This window comes from Montipora foliosa, chromosome 14 (assembly GCF_036669935.1).
Source record: "Montipora foliosa isolate CH-2021 chromosome 14, ASM3666993v2, whole genome shotgun sequence".
Classification (NCBI taxonomy): domain Eukaryota; kingdom Metazoa; phylum Cnidaria; class Anthozoa; order Scleractinia; family Acroporidae; genus Montipora; species Montipora foliosa.
Genome location: NC_090882.1, coordinates 18519070 through 18539069, shown reverse-complemented (window position 1 = coordinate 18539069; position 20000 = coordinate 18519070). Strand labels below are relative to the sequence as shown.

Sequence of the window (20000 nt, the reverse complement as noted above, 5' to 3'; positions counted from 1 at the left end):
GCTTCACCACTCGGTTGATTTACTGTACCTGTTTATCGTTTGACAAAATGGTCCTTAAACGAGGGGAACATCGGAAATTTGTTGCTGTTAGGACGCAGACGTGTCCTCAAAAAGGGCTTCAATTTACGCACAGGACTTCAGTTCCATAAAATGAACAAAAAAATGAAGTTCTAGTTTACAAACGTTAACGACAAGTTCTTTATCTTCAGTCCGCATGACTGATAACACAATATATAACGATGACACTGTCATCCCTTGGACAAACCACAATTATCACGATAAACTCGAAGTTCGTCGATCACAATCCTGGATACCCAATATTTTTAAAACAAACGGCTTTTTTTATTGTTTCCTCTCGCAACTTTATTATACCAAAAACCATTAAAAAAACTTCGCATATATAATTTTTATATGATGCACTTCATAAACAACCCACGATGCATAATTGTAAACATCCCACTCCTTTTGTTTCGTTCTTCAAAACTGACCAATTATGTATTAGGCTATCCCAGATTTTATGGCATGACACTGACTCGAAAATTAATTTTTATGTAGGCGACAGGTTTCTTTACCTTTCAATGAGCGACGAGCAATTTGACATTTCTTGACAGTTTTAAAACACATCCTATTTAAAAGGCCATTGAGTTTCTTTTCGACTTCTCATAGCGTTTAACTTTTTTTTTGCGCATAGAACCTCGCTAAAGTGGGATAAATGTGTTTGTGTCTCATTAACATCTAGATATGGATTACCGCGGATTATATTGTCTTCAAACAAGAAAGCATTTACTCGCTGTCAATAAAACACAGTCTTCAACGTGTTAACTTATTTATATTCAAAAAATAAAATCTTTGCTGAAAAGCTGTCATTCACTTTTAAATATAGCGGAGTGTGGAATCAAACAGGACTCGCTCATCAGCACAAACTATTGGACCTTATTCGCGGTGAGATTTTTTCAAACACTTGCTAGCTTGTTTCTTCCCTCTTTTATCTTTAACGGTTTAAGTCATACTGGCTAGTTATTTTCCGTTGACATCAGTTAACTCTTGTGAACACCAACCTTGCAACTCTTCAGCGGTGACAGCAGTTAACTTTTATAGCCAGCAAAAAAAAATAAATCTGACGGTCAACTGGGGTTCAGTGTACACGTCGCAAAGCGGCCATGACTGAAACAAGTTTTCAGCACATAAACGTCTGTGAAAAAACATTAAAAGAAGAAGAAGAAGAAGAAGAAGAAGAAAACAAATAGACGACTCAGAATGTTACGATTGCGCAATAAGCAAGCAAGTGCAAATTGTGACATAAAAAGCAAAGACGCCGATACAATTACGGTTGCGATGCTATCGTTATATAATTCATTACGAAAACGTATTGAAGACTGACATTTAAAAAAATTGACTGACATTTACGTTCTCAGAATTATTGCGAAACCTTTCGTTAAGTTTGCCGACGACGGAACCAATTTACTACAAGGAAAAAGAAAAAAAGAAAATGCAGTGTGACAAAGCCGGGTAATTCAGGGATTTAATACTCACTCCAGAATTATGATGTCTTTGTGGTAATCCGGCTTGGAATTGTGTTTTTCTACTTGGAAAGTTGATAGCCCAAGAAAAAACAATTATACCGGCCTTCTCACTTAATATGTTCCAAGCGTCTAAAATGCAAGAATGAGAAGTATTGACTTTATTGTCAAGAATTCCCCTGAAATTTCTTTGAGAAAAATATTCTTTTGTTTTGATGGCTAAAATTGGCTGTAAAGTCAAGGTATGGTATTTCTGATATGTTGCGACTTCATCAAGCTAGTACTAGTCTTTCACTGAACTATTCATTCTTAAGATTTTACAAGTATCTCTTGACAATAAGCTTCCCTTTTTGTTATAATCAATCGTACGCGTGGTTTCGCAAGACAATTTTTCGCGGCTCAATTTAAACAAAGATTCAGTAAGGTTAAGAATTTAATTTGCTTTTATTAAACAATAGTTTATTGAGTTGTTTGATCATTGGTCTACAGCCGATACTATATATTTTTTGCTTTCAACTGACTAAAAGCAACAAATGACGAAGCTTACGGAAAAACTAGAGATAGCTGCAAGGTTGTTTTAAAAGAAAATTTGCATGTACAAACAGTATCTGGACAAACACAGCCTTTTACACAAACGATTTTATCAACGTGACTTTGCGCTTGTTTGTTTATCGATCGAGGTAAAGAGTAACTTCAAGTTTTGTTTCAAAAAGGAATTAAAGAATACCAATAGAACAAAAGTATTGCTTGAGCTGGAATTTCCAATCCCTTTAAAAGTTACATAATCTTTAGTTGCATGGCTCGTTGTTCGCAATAAGTGTATTTAGATTTAATCCACGGTAACGTTTACAGCTAGTATTTTTAGTCTTACTTTCGGCTTTAGCCAAAACAGCTCTTTCAGTTATGTTTCAGTCACCCATAACTTGAAGACCCACTATGACTGCGGATCAGTGGTTCAGGCTCATTGCTATCCGACGATAGGTTTCATAATGGTACTTGTAAGAACTTTGAATTAAAAGTTTTTAAATTTCGTTTATTATATCGTGGCTCAAAGTAGTAAGGGATTTTGTTATAAGCAGGGAACATATAGAGAGAAATCCAGCATTGATCTCTTTTGAAACGTGAGTAGCTTCACGCTATATCGTCTTTTTAGCGCCAGGAGGCTTGATTAAATCAATATATGATATCAACGCATGCAGTTTATATCGAGGTATTCATCTAAGCCTTATCTATCAAATGAACCAATATATAAGGTATTGAAGTAATAAAAAAGCTTAGGTTAGTTGGTCAAAACGAATGGTTCCACGGTTTCGGGATGCCGTAACGGTTCATATACAATACGAAGTTGGGGGCACATCACAGCTAAAATTGAAGAAATATTATGAGAATATGGGCTGTGTCGAACCTATCTAACATCATTGTGGATTTTCAAAATGAAACAGTCTCATTTATATCATTTAACCAGCAGAGAGAAACGTTATAAAATGAACTGCAGACGGTTCATAAGCCCCGGCCTCTTGTCAATTTTAATTTGCATGATTAATTTAAATGCCCGTTTTGAAATCAAATCCTTTACGGCCATTGCAGCTTAAAATTTTCCGTAATACTCCACGAAAACAACCTCAGTACTTGTGTTCGCAGTCAAAATAAACCAAATTGTAGAGAAATTGAGATCGTTTGAATTCGGTCAAAATCTACGCATTTACTTTGGAAAAACAGGTGGTTGTAAAACGTCAGAAACCGTAGATCTCAGTTCATTTAGTGAATGTCATTCTCAAATAATCCACCGTTTTTCAACCCCACATTGAATAAATGAATAGAATACTCAACATAAGTTTTAATTGAATTGCAAAAATTGAACCCTGCATCATTAGCAAAGCGCCTGTTCTCCGGAAACAGTGGCGTTGTGACGTCCTACGAATCTTTTTTGTTGCGGAACTTACGTTAATCGTACGCTCTTAGAAGACGGATTTTGAATTGTTTCAATAAAACAAACCCCTCAAGCTGCTCTTATCAAAAACAATGACATATTTTTAAATTTATTTGCACAGAAATCAGCCACATAGTCGACAAATTTTTGAAAAGCGGAAAATTGACGAAAACATATATACATGTATCTTCCGTGAAAAAGGAGAGTTTGTTCAATGCTTCCACGGAGGGAAACGAGAACTAACTCTGTTCAGTGTTAACTAAATTTCGGTAAGGTCTGAATTTTGCAAAAAGGTATGTTCACAAGTTTTTAAAGCAGATTTAAGCGCGTTTCATTTCTACTCACAAGGCCACAACGAGATATTTGGACCTTAAGTTCACTGAAACGCTTTCTATTGCTCAATATTGCCTTTGAAAGCCTTTTTTTCGAGCCCTTTGTGTTCTGAGGTATGTGTACGTGTATGTGCTTTTAACTCTATGATTAGGGTAAATGTTCGAATGCGGAAACACGAGTACATTTTATCTTGAACGGGCCAGATACAAAACTACACCGCGCACCGGTGGCTCAGTTGGTTGAGCACCGGGCTGTTACGCGGGAGGTCGTGAGTTCAACTCCGGCCGGACCAACACTCAGGGTCTTTAAATAAGTGAGGAGAAAATGTTGCCTTTGTAATTACATCTGCAAATGGTTAGACTCTCTAGTCTTCTCGGATAAGGACGATAAGCCGGAGGTCCCGTCTCACAACCCTTCAATGTTCATAATCCTGTGGGACGTAAAAGAACCCGCACACTTGTCGCAAAGAGTAGGGCATGTAGTTCCCGGTGTTGTGGTCTGTCTTCTGTGGTGTATCATGGTTGGGAGGGTAAATGCTCGGAGATATTAGCTACACCAAGCTACTCTAAAAATCCGAGGGTAAATAAAGATATATGATATGATATGATGATATGATATGAAAACTGACTTAAAGCAAAGCCGAAATCTTGTAGATGCTGCCATTAGCCCAATATTCTTTCGCCAAATTTTCTACGGCAGAGGGCTTCTGCATGGTAGTTAAATCGTTCGTCATAAGAGATTTAGTGAAGTAGTTAGTTTAGAGTTACCTCGCATATCTTTTAGTTTTACTCTTCAAGTTATCAACCTTTAGTTATTACGTAATAAGGGTGATAGCCAATCGTTACTGAGTTAGTCATGATTTTAAGCCCGGAGGCAATGTGCCAATATGCCGTGGACTAATCTTAAGTGAACCTACGCAAGTTTAAAATAGAACCTTTAATGTAGCAGATAAGATGGCTGGCATTAATTCAGTGTTTCACTCGAAGAGTAAAATTCAGTCCTCGGCAAGAGGAATTCAAATTTTATTTGTCCTTGAGAATCATCTGAAAACTGCCAGGACTGCGGAACAGCAATATTAAACTTCGTCATTTGATTGAAAACTTCATGAATTTCAAGTCATTGTCCTGTGATTTGTTATTCAAATCACTATCACGCACTTGACGTGCGTCATATTGTACTTATTGTGTTTCACGCTTCGCCATGTTAAACACGATAAATGTGAATTTCAAAGTTTGTCAAGTCAGTGACTTTATGGTAGCTCTTAGGAAACGGTCGCTTGGTCAGTGAGTTCGTCTTGGTCAGTTACGCAATTGGCTGCAGTAGTCAGAGAATGAGATGACTTTTAAAGTCATTATACCAGATCAACAAGCATTCAAATTAAGGGGTTTGTTTTGGAAGAATTTGTGATACTGCCTCAATGGTCTTGTGCCATGATAGATTAAAATTCATTGTATTTGTTAGGGCAAATATCCTACGGTAAAGGAGCGTAACTGACGTTATGTCGTGCGTCAGTTAAAAAGGGTTAAGCATACACGTCTGGATCGCTTACTCAATTGACGGTTTGGTTAATTTAGTTTGCTAATCGGCCCAGCAAGTGACTAACTGAAGTCTTCGATGACGGACAACTACTAGCTGGTTATTGCCTTGTGCGAGATGATGATAAAAAGTCCCATAAATCAGTCTGCAGGTAAGTCAATGTACCACCTGCTCAAAGTCATTCATAAGTTTCAAGGATATTCAGTCAATCGCTTAATTAGGTGACTCGTATGTCAGACTGCCAGTGACAGAAAAGCTGGTGAGGAAGAAAGAGTAATCAAGAAATATGGCCACCTAAAAGATCGGCGACGATGCATTCAATTATACATAGAAACGTACTCGATATATATTTAGGTCCGCAGCATAATTCGATGAGAGGATTTTGAGTCGTTCTTGCACTTGAATCCCAAAGATGATCAATTTCAAATAAACAGGTCAGTCAGTCTTTCAGTCACAAAGCAGGCAATTACAGCTGTGAGCGCTTTAATCCAATCAGGCAAAGAACTGAGGTCAGTCAGTGATAATTATTACGTTTAGTCATGACATCAGAAGTGAACAGCTACACTGCGAAAGAGCTAAGGGAAAATATGCATGGGGACTATTGCAGAACATGCTCTCAGCTTTTGATAATATTGTTTCAGTACAGATTTGTGGTCTGGTTCAGTTTTGTCTGTGTTTATAACTCGACTCAACTAAGAAGCGCTCTCTGCAATGAAGTGGCGGTTTGGCAAACTCCACCGAGACACTCAAGCGATTAATAATCGTCATGATCGAACACCCTCGAGGTTAAAAACCCTCGGGACTGTTCTAGGAAACACTATAGCGATAACAACAACTTGACTTCAAGTTTAAAAGTGCCACTATGTTTTTGCCTTGTTGCTTAAGGACCACGAACTTCATATTAATTCTAAATCTTAGGTAACATTTCTTTTGCATTATCGTGAAGATCAGTCGAAGGGTAAAAACTAAATTGATGTCACAACTTTCGATAGTAAAACTATACCACTTAGAAGTGCTTCCCACATCTTCACATTCGCTTAAATAATGACAAACGATCGTGCAATGAGGAATAAAGGACTCAATGTATCCAAGGTGTTCTGAAACGAAAGTGGAACAAAAAAAAAAGTAGTTTGGGACGACAGTACCTAGAAGTACATAAATCTGAATTTACGGAAAGTTTTTCCAAACTTCAAAGCTCTTCTGCAATTTATTACTTATAAGAGCCAGTGTGGCGTTTCTGTATACAACCCCCAGGCTATGTATATGTGTGTATCACGGTGTGTGTGTACCTGTATATCTTGTACGGATTAAAGCCGCGTAGAAAAAGAAAGAAAAAAAAACCAGTTTTTCCGAACAATTCGATGTAATTTTCACCGGAGATTTATCTCTATATGTTGTTTGCAACAGCGCGGATTCCGCAAAACCCGAAGTCAACTGTAAAAATTAACTGAAAGTATTGCTTCTTTACAGCTGGTCGAATTGGTGTCATGTCAATCGTTGAAAGGTCGCGAAACACGCGTTCCCATTCTCTCAAGCCAATCACTCAACCAAGTTTGCTCACCCAGCGTTCAAAGCGAACCTTGAGTCTCCCCAACAAGGCTATCATTCCGCCGGTGATTAACATTCAACGTTGCTACGACCAGGACGAAAATTTCCGCGGTGACGAAGATAGGCACAACCATTCAGCCATTTCTGATGACATGAGCTGTATGGGTAAGTAAGCCGTATCACCTCATTTGCCAATTTGGTGAGAGTAGATTGATCACTTTAGAGCTAACCCAAGTCCCACTGATGTTATGGTTAAAATTGCAGGAAGATTCAACTAATGAAATGTGAAAAATGTACACATGAGATTAATAAAAAACGTTCTTATCTTTTTTCTTTTCGTATCAGCTTGGTACACCCCAGTCCTGGGATTATCCTGCAGTCTTGTGATGTACTTCTGGTCATGCGCGTTGGCCTATTATGCAACAAGCTAATTTGATGGTAAGTATGACATTCGCAGAGATTGAATTTATAAAGTGGTTGATAATCCTTAATTTAAAATCCTGAAAGTTGCTTAAGAAATTTTGGTAAAGCACCGAACAATTCGGGTAAATAAAAGTAGACAGTTGTCGATTTTTGAGGTGACAAGGTTTTGTTGAAAACTCACTTCTGAATCATGGCACCATGATACTTCCTCTCTGATCAAAACTTTATCGCACTCGGCAATTCTTGTTAGTTTTGAAAAATCGAGACTTCTTTATCTCCGGTTGCACTGTTTCTCTCTGTCTTAGATTCCTTTCTTGTACCATTTTCTAATGTTTAGGCACTGGGTTTATGCTGCAAAGGAACGAAAGGGCAGCAAAATTCTGTCACTATCGAGCTAAAGCTGAACGCGAGACTGATAAAAGAAAATTAAGTACTCGCTCTTCGGGCCTGAGTGAGAAAGTTCCCTTGTTGTCTGCTGGCTCGACAAACCCGGCTAACTTCTGGGGTTTTTGAGCAGGCGCTAGCGTCCAGGCTCCGTAAAGAAATTGACAAACCATCTCTGCCCTTGAGCAAAAACATCTGAAAAACCTTGGAAACCTGAATGAAGGCCTACACAGCCTCTTGTTGTTTTATATTTTTGGCACGAAATTTGATTTTACGCAATCTTTTCAGGTTTTCTGGTCGCCTGATGTCCATTGCATTCAAGGACCACCCAAAGAGAGACTGAAACACCGAAAGAAAACAAAAATCAAGAAAAGCAACCGGTTCAATGGACATAAGATCAAATTAGTGGGAAAGACCTCAGTTTGATTGTGGTGGTTTTCAAATCAACTGAGGAAGAAGTGGTCGTGAAAATTAGCGTTTGAGAAAAAAAATACGATTTCCCAAGCCGAGGGCGATGTTTTTAATTTCATCTTGTAAGCAATGGAGAATGAACTACAATCCGAGGTGGTTTTCAACTGTGCCGAGTTTGTATTTGATAATGTTATTGACCCTAACTTAATTTATACATGGGAAACCCTCAGTTCGCAATAAAAGAGAGAGCCGCTGTTTGTCTTATGTTTTTGATTAAGTTAAAAAAGAGAGATTAGTAACTAACAATGCAAGACGCTATTTTGAAAGGTTTTTTATCGAAAGTATAGCTCTTACTACTCGATCGTGTTACTAATAATAGTAATTGCTTTAAAAGAAAGGGTTTGTTAACTGTTTTTTCATCCCTGGGACTTAATTAAATGCATGCAGCAAGAAAAAATTTTTTGATATACATTGTTTGGAATCTTAAGCTAAGTGAAGTAGAATCACTGTACCGTGGACTAAAATTAAAACCCGTTTAAAATCTTCTACGGATACTACTTATATATAGATAGATACGTTTTTAGACCCATTTGTCACGGAAAGGTTTCTAACCGTATGCAACCACAAACAATTACCTTTTTTGGACCAATGAAAGGAATGGTTTTCAAAGAAGCTGTGGTGCTGCGTCGGAGGGGATGAAATACGAAAGTTTGGTTGTATGAAATGAGTTGATAAATTAAATTAATTTTTTTAGCTGATGTTTCGATCGTTAGTGCTTCGTTGGAGCGCATGACGCCTTTATTGAAGTCCATCTCAAAGTGAAACATGCCAAAGTTTCGTCGAACGTTTTATTATCAGAACTTAGAAAGAGACTAAGATAATATGCTACATTGATCGTTCCAGAAAATATGTCAATTATACTTGACAATGATTAGATGGGAATACTGATTTGTTTGTATGCAATTGAACTGCGTTATCACTTCTCGCTCGCCCGAATATTATTCATAGCAAAACATATGGTCTTCACCTTTTAGCCTTCAGTTGATAAAATGGTTGTCCTTGATTGCTAGGAAACTTTAATTTAATGCCCTTTAAGCAAGCTGATCCGATTTCCAGGACTTCGTAAAGCCTTTTTGTGGTGAGTAAATGTTTACGAATGAAGTATTTTTGCCTTGCAGCAAAGAAACTTTCATTTCATCTAAATTTGCTTTCAAAATAAAATATGTTAACTGCTATGTTCGCTTGGATTTTCTTACACCAAGAAACGAAACCAACTAAATGGTTTTGAGGGATACTTCCTTTTGTGTTTAAAAAATACGCGATATTGCAATTGTATCATCCGACTTGAACGCAAGATGTTAATTTTTTCGATTTTTGGACAAAGAGACGCCAGCCTCTGTTGGCCAACAAAACCTTTGTTTCTTATAAATTAAACACATTATTTATTCAGTGCTTTGCTGGAGAAACTGTGAATGGATTTCAATCCTTTTTTTTTTTAACTGTGAAGTCTAAATGAAAAAAATCATAGCAAATGAAACGGAATGAATTTTGCACAAGTCAGAGACTCATCTTAGCTTGTTCATGCTGTTTTCAGAATTCCGCGGCAACGGCATTATTTAAAAAGGCATTGTTACCTCTCCCAACGCTAAACCAAATTTTTAGCCTTTTTAAAAAAAATCTTGGTACAATGTTATTAATTATTCATATGTGTTGTGTTCTCACTCAAACCCAATAGTCATTCCACTCTATGACGTCATTAATGGTAAATACAGATGTTATCACACACGCTGATGTCAAAATTTATCATATGAATAGCTTCAGAGATATATATATTTGATAATCGGACAAAAGTAGAAAAAACGTTTTACTGTAGTTTTTCTCGTAATAAATTACTGTAAAATATCTTTTGTTAACTACAGAATAGATCACCACAAGAAACTGGTTCAGCTGACATTTTTTAATCAAAATACGAAAACACATGCGTGTACCCTGCGAGCAGTTGGTTTCTCCTGGGACGCTTCCCGAGAGAGAAACTGCGAGCAACCGTTAATTAGTTTCTTTGAGCGAGCCACCGTCCAGAGCCACGGTCGAGTGAACTGATGAAATGAAGCGGAAGAACTTATCTACTTTGTAAACCTGTTTTGGTACTTGCGCATGCGTTCAAGTTCATAACTGCTTTGTTAACGCGAGTCCGCTACTGTAGTGATCAATATGGCATCTAGACCGTTCTGGAAGGACTAAAAGTCCCAAGAAATATTTGAACTTAGACAAGAGCAAAAGCAGGCTCTTTCCTTTTTTTCGAAAGCTAGGTAAAGATACATTGGCTGTGCTTCCCTCGGGACATGGTATGGTGTTTCTGTTACTCAAAAGAGACAAGCATACGTCACGTGGGGCGTTACGTAACTCGCGCACGCTCGATGGAAAATCGAACAGTTGCGGACAGTGGTTTCTCTGTCGGGAAGCGTAGGAGAAACCAACTTTTCGCAGGGTACATGCTTGAGAAATAGGCATCAGTTTTTATGTTGAAACTGTCAAAGGAAATTAGAATTGGTGGGTTTCAGTTCACGTTATCACCGTTGTGTTAATGTTAGTGCATTGTACCTTTATGATCTTGGTCTCTAGAGATTGGTTGCAAATCACCTATAAAGCTTTAAGTATAAATGTTCTTACGAATATTCTTTTCAGAGATCAATTACCAACTGGATCTGGTAAATCATGTCTGACCGCACCACATTTTCCATACAAAAAAACAAATTTCAAACGCGCACCTTTAGAAGCAATTCATTCGGTCCCCCTCCGCCTCTTGGAGCCCATCGCTCCAGAAGAACGTTGAGTCTTCCAGACCGAGAGAAGCCGATGATTCCTCCGGTCATTGCAGAAAATCCTGAAAGTTCCCAACTGAATGGTGAACAGCACCCGGAAGAAGAATTAATACAACAACAACAACAACAGCATCAACCAAGCTATTCCGACAGTTATGAAATCGGTATGCTGTAGTTAAACCTAATTAGGAGAAACTTTTCCAATTACTATCCAGAATCTAACATCCAGACGATGGCGAACCGTATAACTTCAGCTTTTTGTAGCCCATTCCCTCTCTAGGGTTTAGCTGAGCAATGTACAGTAAACCCGCTTAATCCTGCGTATGAAGGGACAAAAACCGTGAATGGAAAACTGAGACCCAAATATTGTTCCTGGCTTACTAGTCGTGAGTTTCCCGCAAGGGGCAAGCTGCAGTTGGGTCCAATCTCTTTTTAAAATCCTGGCCTTTTTTAACTTACCTCTCGCCTATACCACAAAGTCTCCGGCTCTCGTCATTTCCCACCGGAACAACGTACATGCCGTTTATATAGAAATGATGCAAATTAAGGTTATACGAAAAACAGCTATGTCAGAACTGAAACGGACATATGTTTTTTCGAGGCAAGTTGCACTTGCGACTGCTGATTGATAAAACTGTACCATGTAAGTAAAATCAAAGTTGGGATTGTTCAATTATAAACAATGCACTGGCCATGATCCAGAGATCAGTAGTACGCCATAGCACTTGAGTCCGCCATGAGAGAGCTTTCGTTCTCAACAAAGTGCTAAAAGGTTAAATTAATGCACTGTCCTCTAATAAGCAAGATGATCCGCCTTATGATGGTTTATGTCGAGAAGGAGAAATTTTCTTTTTTTCATCAAATGAATTGACCACCGAATTTAATCCCTTCCTTAGAGAGAGTGGTATTCGCTCTGAGGTGAAGCCTAACACTTGAAATGGTGTCTATCAAATTTCCCTTCGATGCTGGTCAATTTACTTCTGTCAACTCATTGACTGCATCACGTCTTTGCGCTTCACTTACAATACGAACGTAACATCATGATAACGCCCACTTTCGATATATTAAAATCCAGTCCTAAACAAAAGGAACCATCTCGAGTTTCTGAGGAATAAACTCATACAAATTCTTACATTTATTCCCCAGAGCCTCAAGATGATGCCTTTGGTTTAGGACTGAATTTTAATACATCACAAGTGGGCTATTGCGCATTTGACAATCCAGTCTTGGGTGTCCTGTGGTAGCTTACTAATCTTTGGACCATTTTCGTTTTCTTCCAGGTTGGGTCAATCCAATCATTGGATTATTAGCCAGTCTTCTCTTGTTCATTTGGGCGTGTCTTCTTTCTCTGTCAGTAAATAACAAGGAACTGGGAAGAGATTGGACTTTTTATATGTAAACGATCAAATAAATTCGGCCTCAGTATCATCCATAACATTTATTTTATAGCTTTTTTTTTTGATAAACGTAAGACTGACTGAGGAGGGAGAAATTTAAGTCCACGAAGAACTCATTTCCCTTCCATATTTCTCGATATATTTAACATTAAACTGACAAAAAAAAAGAGAATAAAAATGGAATTATTGAACGCAAAGGGTAGTAGATGCCAATAAATTTTGTCCAGGACTGTCTTAATCAGGAGGTCATAATTATAACTTCTGTTACTGTTGAGAGTAAGATTTCGGTCAGATTAATCTGAGAGTGCCACTGGTCACAATATTGATTAATTCCGGCATTTCTGGGATCCACAAATAAAACCTTGTTTACTTTGGACATGCTTCTCGGCATTATTTAGGATCATTTCATAGATATTAAACTTGAAGGAAACGTCAAAGGTTAATCCACAGAGGTATGACGTTAGAGAAGAAGGGTTATTAGTGTTCATTTAAAGTATAAGATTTCATTTCACGGTAAGTTATCAGTTTGAGTTCAACATCTCCGTGAATAGTTCACGTTTGTCCACTGTGATACGAGCGTGTCATTGTTATAGAATGAAAGTATAACGTTTAGATGTGTTCAGAAATGTATGAAGTTCAGTGAGTTATCAACACAAAGAAAAAACACTCCACAATCTCAAGTCTAAAGATGTCATCAAGAGTTCTTCCAGATCAACAAGAAGAACAGACGAGTGTGAGTCATTTTCTTGTTTATTTTTATACTAGTATAAAGCGGGTAGCAACGGATCAATTTCTCGCGATGAGTAGATGCTTAAATCAGATTTCAATGACTTGGATCATTTGTGACTCGAATTATTTGATGTTGAGGTGCCTGGACAATAGCAAAGACAATAGCAAGTAGGATTAAATTTCGTTGGTATTTCCGTATTTCATATGAGTTGACCTATGGCATTTTATTTTTCACAAATATTTCAGCTGAGCTAAGTTACTAGTTAGCCTAGAGAAAATTTAAATTCTATTAAAAACATCCGTTCGATAAACTGAAAAACAGCCGTTGCATAGGAGGTAATTGGGAATTAATGACTGACAGACAAACAAAACCCATGACTTTGACCGCTTCATCCGGTAGGCTCATAAATCTTGGAGCAATCAGCACTAGTGTAAATAGCATTGATCTGTCACACTGAAAGGTGCGTTAATAAGGTGTGTTCATTTTAGAGGTGTTTGATATGAAGAAAAATGGTTCCCCTGTGCGCTCTAGGAACACTTATCACGTTTCTACAAATTACTGGGCTCTTTCTCGTGAGAGCATTTCTCTGACATTTTGATTTAAAACAGAACTTGACGTGAAAATGATTGGCGACTGTTTTCTTTAACAAACCCGCAAAAAATAAACCAGGATGAGGTTGACAATTGACGTGATTACGATTTCCGGGGCTTGAACGGTCTTAGAGAATATCATAAATATTTGTTTAATTTTCACCTTAAAATTAATACAGTATAACACTGTCCGGAAATATCCACTAATTGGTCGAGGTCTTTTTTTTACGAAGAAATTGTGATCAATACTTTTTTACGAAAAAATTGTGAAGCTCCATTCTATATTACATCAACTTACTTCCGTTGAAACAAAGGACTAAAAGACTTGGGAAATAAAATACTGACAACTAAGAAATGAAACAATGTAAAAAAAAATTACAATTCAAAACGACACGAATCAACAGAAAAAAATTCCTTTTGGTATCGTTTCCTCGAGAAATTGAAAGATTGAAGTATGTCCTCATAAGACACCGCTTTAATTTATTCAAGGGATTTAACTTAAGATTCCATAAGATTTCTTGTTGATATCAGAAGGTTATGATGATCCAAATGTTCTCCATGCTGCGCTTCCTGACATTTCACAGCCTCCAGCGTTTATCTGGCACTTAGTCCAACCGATTGATGATTGTTTGGGCCCTTCAGTCAGTTGTCTTTACCGGAAACAAAGTTACTTTGTCTTTGCGAAATTCTGTTTGTCGAACCCAGAGAGTTGGTATATAGCCACATTGTTCTTAGTATAAATATGGCTACCAATTTACGAGGTCTGTAGACGAAACTAGTTTTGCAGTAGCACATTCATGTGTGTGTTGGAAGTAAAAGCAAATTAGGTTTTTCCTTATCGCTATAAAGTTACTTTGTGTGATCATAAAATGTTACCTTTGCTGCAAACATGAAGACAGCTCGTCAACCTTGAGTGACTTGCAAGTGTACGATTCAGTTACTTATAAATTGGAATTTTTTCGTGAATGGATAAACGAATGAACGAACGAGGAAACGAACTGACAAATGAATGAATGGGACGTTTTTTGTAAGATAATGCAAAATTCCAAAGTAAGGAAAATTGCAAAGTCTTGTAAATAACAAACAAGTCAGCCTGCTTGCAGGCGGTAATTTGTATTTCGGTCGCCATATTGGACGTGTGAAAGTCGGAAGGTCTGGGACGAGTGGGCAATACCTCGTTTTATTTTTCTTTCCCTCTCGTTCCCGCCCCCCACCCTGTCGTTCTGGCCACCCGGCCCAGACCTATCCACCGCTCTTCCAATATGGCGTCTGATACGTGATTCGCGGCCACAACAACATCTACCGCCTGCGAGCAGGCTATAAACAAGTAATTAAGGGCCCACTGACGTATTTTTTGGGGTGCGTTGCTAAGGATGTAATGGTTAAGTAATTTGAGAGAATTTGGCATTATTTTGGTCAGTTTCCAACTTTTGTAAGCCAATGACCCTAAATATGACGTCATCACACCACGCCCATGGTCACGTGACCGATAAAAGAAAACTCTAAATTTGTCTCTGTGCTATGCAATTTGGGTATTTAATTGATGGTTTGATTATTTGTATCCGTTTTTGCATCCAGCCAAGCATGGTTTTCTTTTTATTTTGAAAAATGTTCTTTTTAAAGATACTGATATCGTTTTTAAACGATACTGAAATACCCATAACTTTTTCAAAAAAGATGATTTTAAAAAATCAATGCTTAGCTATATTCTGTATTTGGGGGTGAAACGTATCATGTAAAAAAAAATTTAATTCAATTTAAAACCACCGGAAATTTAGCTTTTTTCTCAAACCGGAAGTCCGTTCGTTTACGCATGCGCAGTTGATCTGTGAACGAGCGCGAGGAAGGGCGAGGATAAACCTTCGATTGAAACAACAGTTTGTGCGGTGACTTTTGCTTGTGAGTGGGTTTTCTTGTCAGCTCATGATATGATGACGTCAGTCACCGGAAGTAACATTTCACTTCCTTAGCAACGCCCGAAAAATCCGTCTGTGGGCCCTTAAATGCAACGAACCAATTACTGGACTTTCACTCAACAAAATGAGCACTGTGATTGGTTGATGCTTGGTCACGTGCCCCTAATCAAATTCAAATGTATCCCGACCGGGATACAATTCCGAAGTTGTTTCCTCCGCCGGATGTTTTGCTGCAACTGTTGGAGGGAAAGTCTAAATATATAACAAAGCACTCAATGTCTGGAGAGTCCTGATGTTTGCGTAACATCCCTGAAGACCCGAGGTTTCCCTCGGGATCATACAGTGTGTATTATTGCATAGCGCAGCACAGCTCTGATAGCACGTGGATGAAGAATGATCTCCACCCTGTTTTCAGACAACTACCTATGGATCAAAGTGTTTCTTTCAATATTTATCAGTGCCAGTGGTTACAAGTTCGGTTGACACACACGATTCGAGTTAAAATAACATTATTAGCTAATCGATTAAACATACAATGGCTAGCACTGTTGTTAAGTTTCCCAAGCTTTTCCCTTCCTTCAAGTTGTCTCGCTGAAAGAAGAAAACATTTTTTAAGAAGTTCAACGTTTCTATTGGTTAGTAAGATGCACTTTAGAAGACAAATGCAGTTTGAAAGTTTGTTTAGTAGAAACGCCTTGATGCTCTACAAGCGTATCCACTGTCACCCACAAGAATTCCATGAACAGCACTATCCCTTAGTTTGCCTGGGATCTTGCTGTTCTCAAAAATGCGTGGGTCGATCCAGGCCAGCGGGCTACGATTTTAGTAATAAAGGCATCGCTATCACCAACGGCTTGAGCGTGGACTGCTTCCTTTTAAAAATGCCATAGCATTTTTTTTGTTTGGAAGAATGATCCTGATGTGGTTACAATCGATGGCTTCGATTACACCTGGAAAGTGCGCATGCGCAACAGCATAAAACTTTCTCTTGATGTAAGCCAGGTTCTCTGGGAATGACAGGAATTGTTCTTTTTGTTTCGCTATAGCCTTTGAAACTGGGTATGCAGCAAATACAGAAACACCAAACAAATCGCCGTAATCCTCTGGAAAGTTCCTGTTGCATAGAATCTCAAAGCAATAAGCACTTGCTGCATTGGTGTGAGCGGCAGACCTCTACTTGTTTGAAGTTGAAGATCTTTATTCAAAATTTTTGCGAGGTCAATGTCCGAAATCCTTTCTAAGGCGAAAACGCATTTGAAAGTCTTCGTCGTCGTATTACTCTAATGCGTTAAATCTATCACTAGGTGCCGAATTTGACAAACATGTACATAACGTCGATTGACGTAGTTCCTTAAATGTCTGTAGCACAGTGGTCCTTCCATTATAAAATGGCTGACCATGCATGATGATATCGTAAACAGCGTTTAGTATAAATACACAGGTGATTATACAAAATCGCGCGCTCTCATTGGCTGGCTATCTCGGATTATCAGCGGATAATCACCTCGACGGACAAAATGGCTGCCAGTAGACGTTTTGCCACTGTAAGTGAAGATGATTTCGCGTTGAAATGTTTTTTTTTTTCTCTCTTTTGAAATAATCACCTGTGTATTTATACTAAAACAATTATTCACGATAGCCGCCATGTTGGTTTTCAAATTGTCATGCAAATTAGCCATGTGTTATGCTGGGGGGCAAACATTGGAAAAAAGGCAAATTGCGGAAAATCAGCTCGTCGAAATATTGAAATAAAATTACTAAAAGTGCATTTTACAATTTAGAATTACGGTAAGTACCTTTTATAATAATTTTATATCTTTTGATTGCCTTTGACATTTTGACGTTCTACTTCGTTATCTGCTCATTTTTCACTAAAAAACATGGAAGTAACTTGTGTAATGAACGTGAAACGAATCATCTGTGTGGCTTAAATGTTCTTTATAACTTCTCGAACTTGTGTTGTTTGCCCCCTCAGAAGTGTGTAGCTAATTTGCATGACAATAGCAAATCCAACATGGCAGCCATCGTGGATAAGGTCTCTTATCCTAACTAGCCTCGTTTTACAGTTCAATTTAACGCGTGTGAACGAGGCTAGTTAGGCTAATTAACACAAAGACAAAAGAATAATTTGGTGGCGGCCATTTTTGCAGTCGGTCAATAAACGTTGTCTAAACTTCGTTTAAATAATCGGCCCTTGCACTTTCAGTTAGACTTCTTAAAAAGTCACCTGAGCTCGCTTAAGTTATCAAAGCTAATACCTGGCCAGTGAAACTAAAGAACGATATATTTTGTTTTTTTTCTCTCACAGAGTGTCTTTTACGAATCATCCAATGTCATGTCTGAGTCCCAAGAATCCCTGCGTAACTCTCGCTCCTATTCCTCCAAATCACAGACTCAGCAATTCCTTTTCCCTTCTCGCTTGAAGCGTCGAACTCTGAGTTTGCCATCATCCAGGCCAGTCATAGCACATTTTCTTACCGTACAAGATCACCTTAACAAACGGAAAACTGACAGCGGGGAAGACAGAAGGGAATTAAACAAGGGAAATATGGGTACGTGATTGAAATTATATTTAAACGCGATTATGATAAATTGAGCTGAAATTGTCAATCTCGACCCCAGAGCTCTTCTCTTGGCTGACGGAGAGAAGAGCTCTGGGGAACCCTGAAACAAAGTGTCTTCTCATTGGTTTTCGTGAAGAACAATCAAAAGCATCTCTAATTGGTGCTTTCATGTTAGCACGAGTACCTTAGTGAGCAGGCGCCGATTTTTGGCTATAAGAACCATACGGCGCATGTTCTCCTACACAGAGTTCCCCAGAGCCTTAGATCCCAAGGCTCTGGTGACGAGAATACAGAAAATGTGACAAAATAGCGAATTGGAAAATGTTGGTGCCACAACGTCATTTTCCTACTTAATCCCGTTTTTATTTGTTTGTTTTTTGTTGTTTTTAGCCTGGTACACACCATTGGCTGGATTATCATGCAGTCTTGTCATTTATTTCTGGGCATGCGCACTAGCCTACTATTCGGACAGATGACCAACGGCTTTTGAACCAGTTTGTAGGTAAACGTCATTTTTACTCGAGCTTGCGTTATTGCTGAAAATCTGCACCTGTCGTTAATCGATTTTTTTTCGTGCAGAGAAAAAAGTTAGAACGGAGAGAAATGCAACATCGAGGAGCTTTAACCACAACGACGAGGGATACAAACACTACCGTGCAAAAATGAATTTCCCCTTAAATTTTGTAACACTTTCTTGATGTTCTCGTCGTAAAAAACGATGTGAAAATACGACATTTCAGGTTTTGTGGAGAACATGATCACCCGACAACATAAACCTTCATTCTCTCAAAACAAAAACACCTTGCATACCAATGTTAGTGCACATTTCCAAGCCGAAAAAACTTGGAATAATCGGGAAATGATTAGCCTGAGAATAAAGCGAAGAAATAGCCACCTTTGATTATGCTCCCAATTACTTAAAACGCCCCTGATGCATGTATGAACACCCAGTGACGCCATTAAATCGTCTTTAGCCTTATATTATGGTATACACTTATGATAAGCTGTGCGCATGCCTGACTTGGCTTTGGGGCGTACGGTAATGAAAGCAAACAACTTCAGGTGCCATGTCTTGGCTGCTGATTGCAAACTTGTGAGGGGCTTAGAAAATTTCATGAACGTTAAAGAGGGACCCTTTACTTGCCGTAGCATTACTGTGTACTAAATTTGAATATTTTTGAATTACAAAACTGTGCTATTTTCATCTTAATCACCAGGATTATTTAAAGGGAAGAGTATGCAGTACGCCTCGAGAGGATTAGTGTTTCACTGAATACAAAAGACCAGCGTTTGATTCTGTGTGAATAGTTGTTTCTTGATAAACTGGAGCGTGGAGTCTGGAGTGCGTTTTGTCAGTTTTCTGTGCAATTAATTGACGGAGATCTACGGGAACTCAGATTTTTTCACAATGCACTTGTTTCACGAAGATGACGACTCAAAATGTTCAACGTCACGGCATATTCCTTAGTTCCTTTCTTATAGGCCGTTTTCAACCAACCTCTAGGGACACCAATAACAATAGAGAAATGTACGACTTCTGGTGGACGAACAAAAGAAGATAATGAGAGATCTTTTGTTTTTGTCCTCCAACATGGCGGCGATGACGTCACGTGAAAACCTCCTATTCCGATTCTTCATCTTCGTCGATATTGTATACTTTCGTAAGTCCCGATTTTTCTTGTGGCTTCTTCGTCGATCCCTTCACGACTGGCCCATCCTAGGGCACGATTCTCGTGCCAGAGTCCTTTTTAAAATAGTTGAGAGACTAAGTCATACTGTTGACACCATGTCAGATGAGTTCGAAGTGACGTATATACATATGTTATGCACCGGCCGGGAGGTCTGTATAGAGAAAAACCTAACCCGAGGTCTCTTTTTGTGCGGCATTGGGCCATA

General features: G+C 38.4%; 2 protein-coding genes across 7 annotated transcripts in view; both read left to right on the top strand.

Annotated features, from left to right (window-relative positions):
- The first annotated feature begins 3700 nt into the window (after nt 1–3700).
- LOC137985061 (uncharacterized) lies at nt 3701–8339 on the top strand. 5 transcript variants are annotated; one of them, XR_011119228.1, is made up of 5 exons: nt 3701–3719; nt 5358–5470; nt 6790–7032; nt 7213–7305; nt 7963–8339. XR_011119228.1 is itself a non-coding variant. In XM_068832509.1 (5 exons), the coding sequence occupies exons 2-4, from the start codon at nt 5437–5439 to the stop codon at nt 7296–7298; spliced, it is 363 nt and encodes a 120-aa protein (XP_068688610.1). In that variant the 5' UTR covers nt 3725–3743; nt 5358–5436; the 3' UTR covers nt 7299–7305; nt 7963–8339. The 5 variants fall into 5 exon arrangements, 3 of the variants coding, with proteins under 3 accessions (XP_068688610.1, XP_068688609.1, XP_068688608.1); XM_068832509.1 differs by lacking the exon at nt 3701–3719 and adding an exon at nt 3725–3743; XR_011119227.1 differs by lacking the exon at nt 3701–3719 and adding an exon at nt 4750–5167 and having other exon boundaries at nt 5245–5470.
- A 4462-nt stretch (nt 8340–12801) lies between these two features.
- The window catches only part of LOC137985060 (uncharacterized), a 7749-nt gene continuing 550 nt past the window's right edge, over nt 12802–20000 (top strand). The window contains exons 1-4 of one of the 2 annotated variants that reach the window (XM_068832506.1): nt 12802–13037; nt 17849–18092; nt 18495–18602; nt 19322–20000. The exon at nt 19322–20000 is cut by the window's right edge and continues 550 nt beyond it. In XM_068832506.1, coding sequence (XP_068688607.1) covers nt 12993–13037; nt 17849–18092; nt 18495–18580 — 375 coding nt within the window. In that variant the 5' untranslated portion in view covers nt 12802–12992 and the 3' untranslated portion in view covers nt 18581–18602; nt 19322–20000. Of the gene's footprint in view, nt 13038–17848; nt 18093–18494; nt 18607–19321 lie in introns of both variants that reach the window. The other variant, XM_068832505.1, reaches the window with a different exon arrangement.

What these genes read in the sequence shown, in the direction of transcription:
- LOC137985061 (XM_068832509.1), top strand. Translation starts at nt 5,437, where the DNA reads ATGATGATAAAAAGTCCCATAAATCAGTCTGCAG. An exon ending in TCCCATAAATCAGTCTGCAG is followed by an intron (nt 5,471 to 6,789) that starts GTAAGTCAATGT and finishes GCTTCTTTACAG; the next exon opens with CTGGTCGAATTGGTGTCATG. An exon ending in TGATGACATGAGCTGTATGG is followed by an intron (nt 7,033 to 7,212) that starts GTAAGTAAGCCG and finishes TTTTCGTATCAG; the next exon opens with CTTGGTACACCCCAGTCCTG.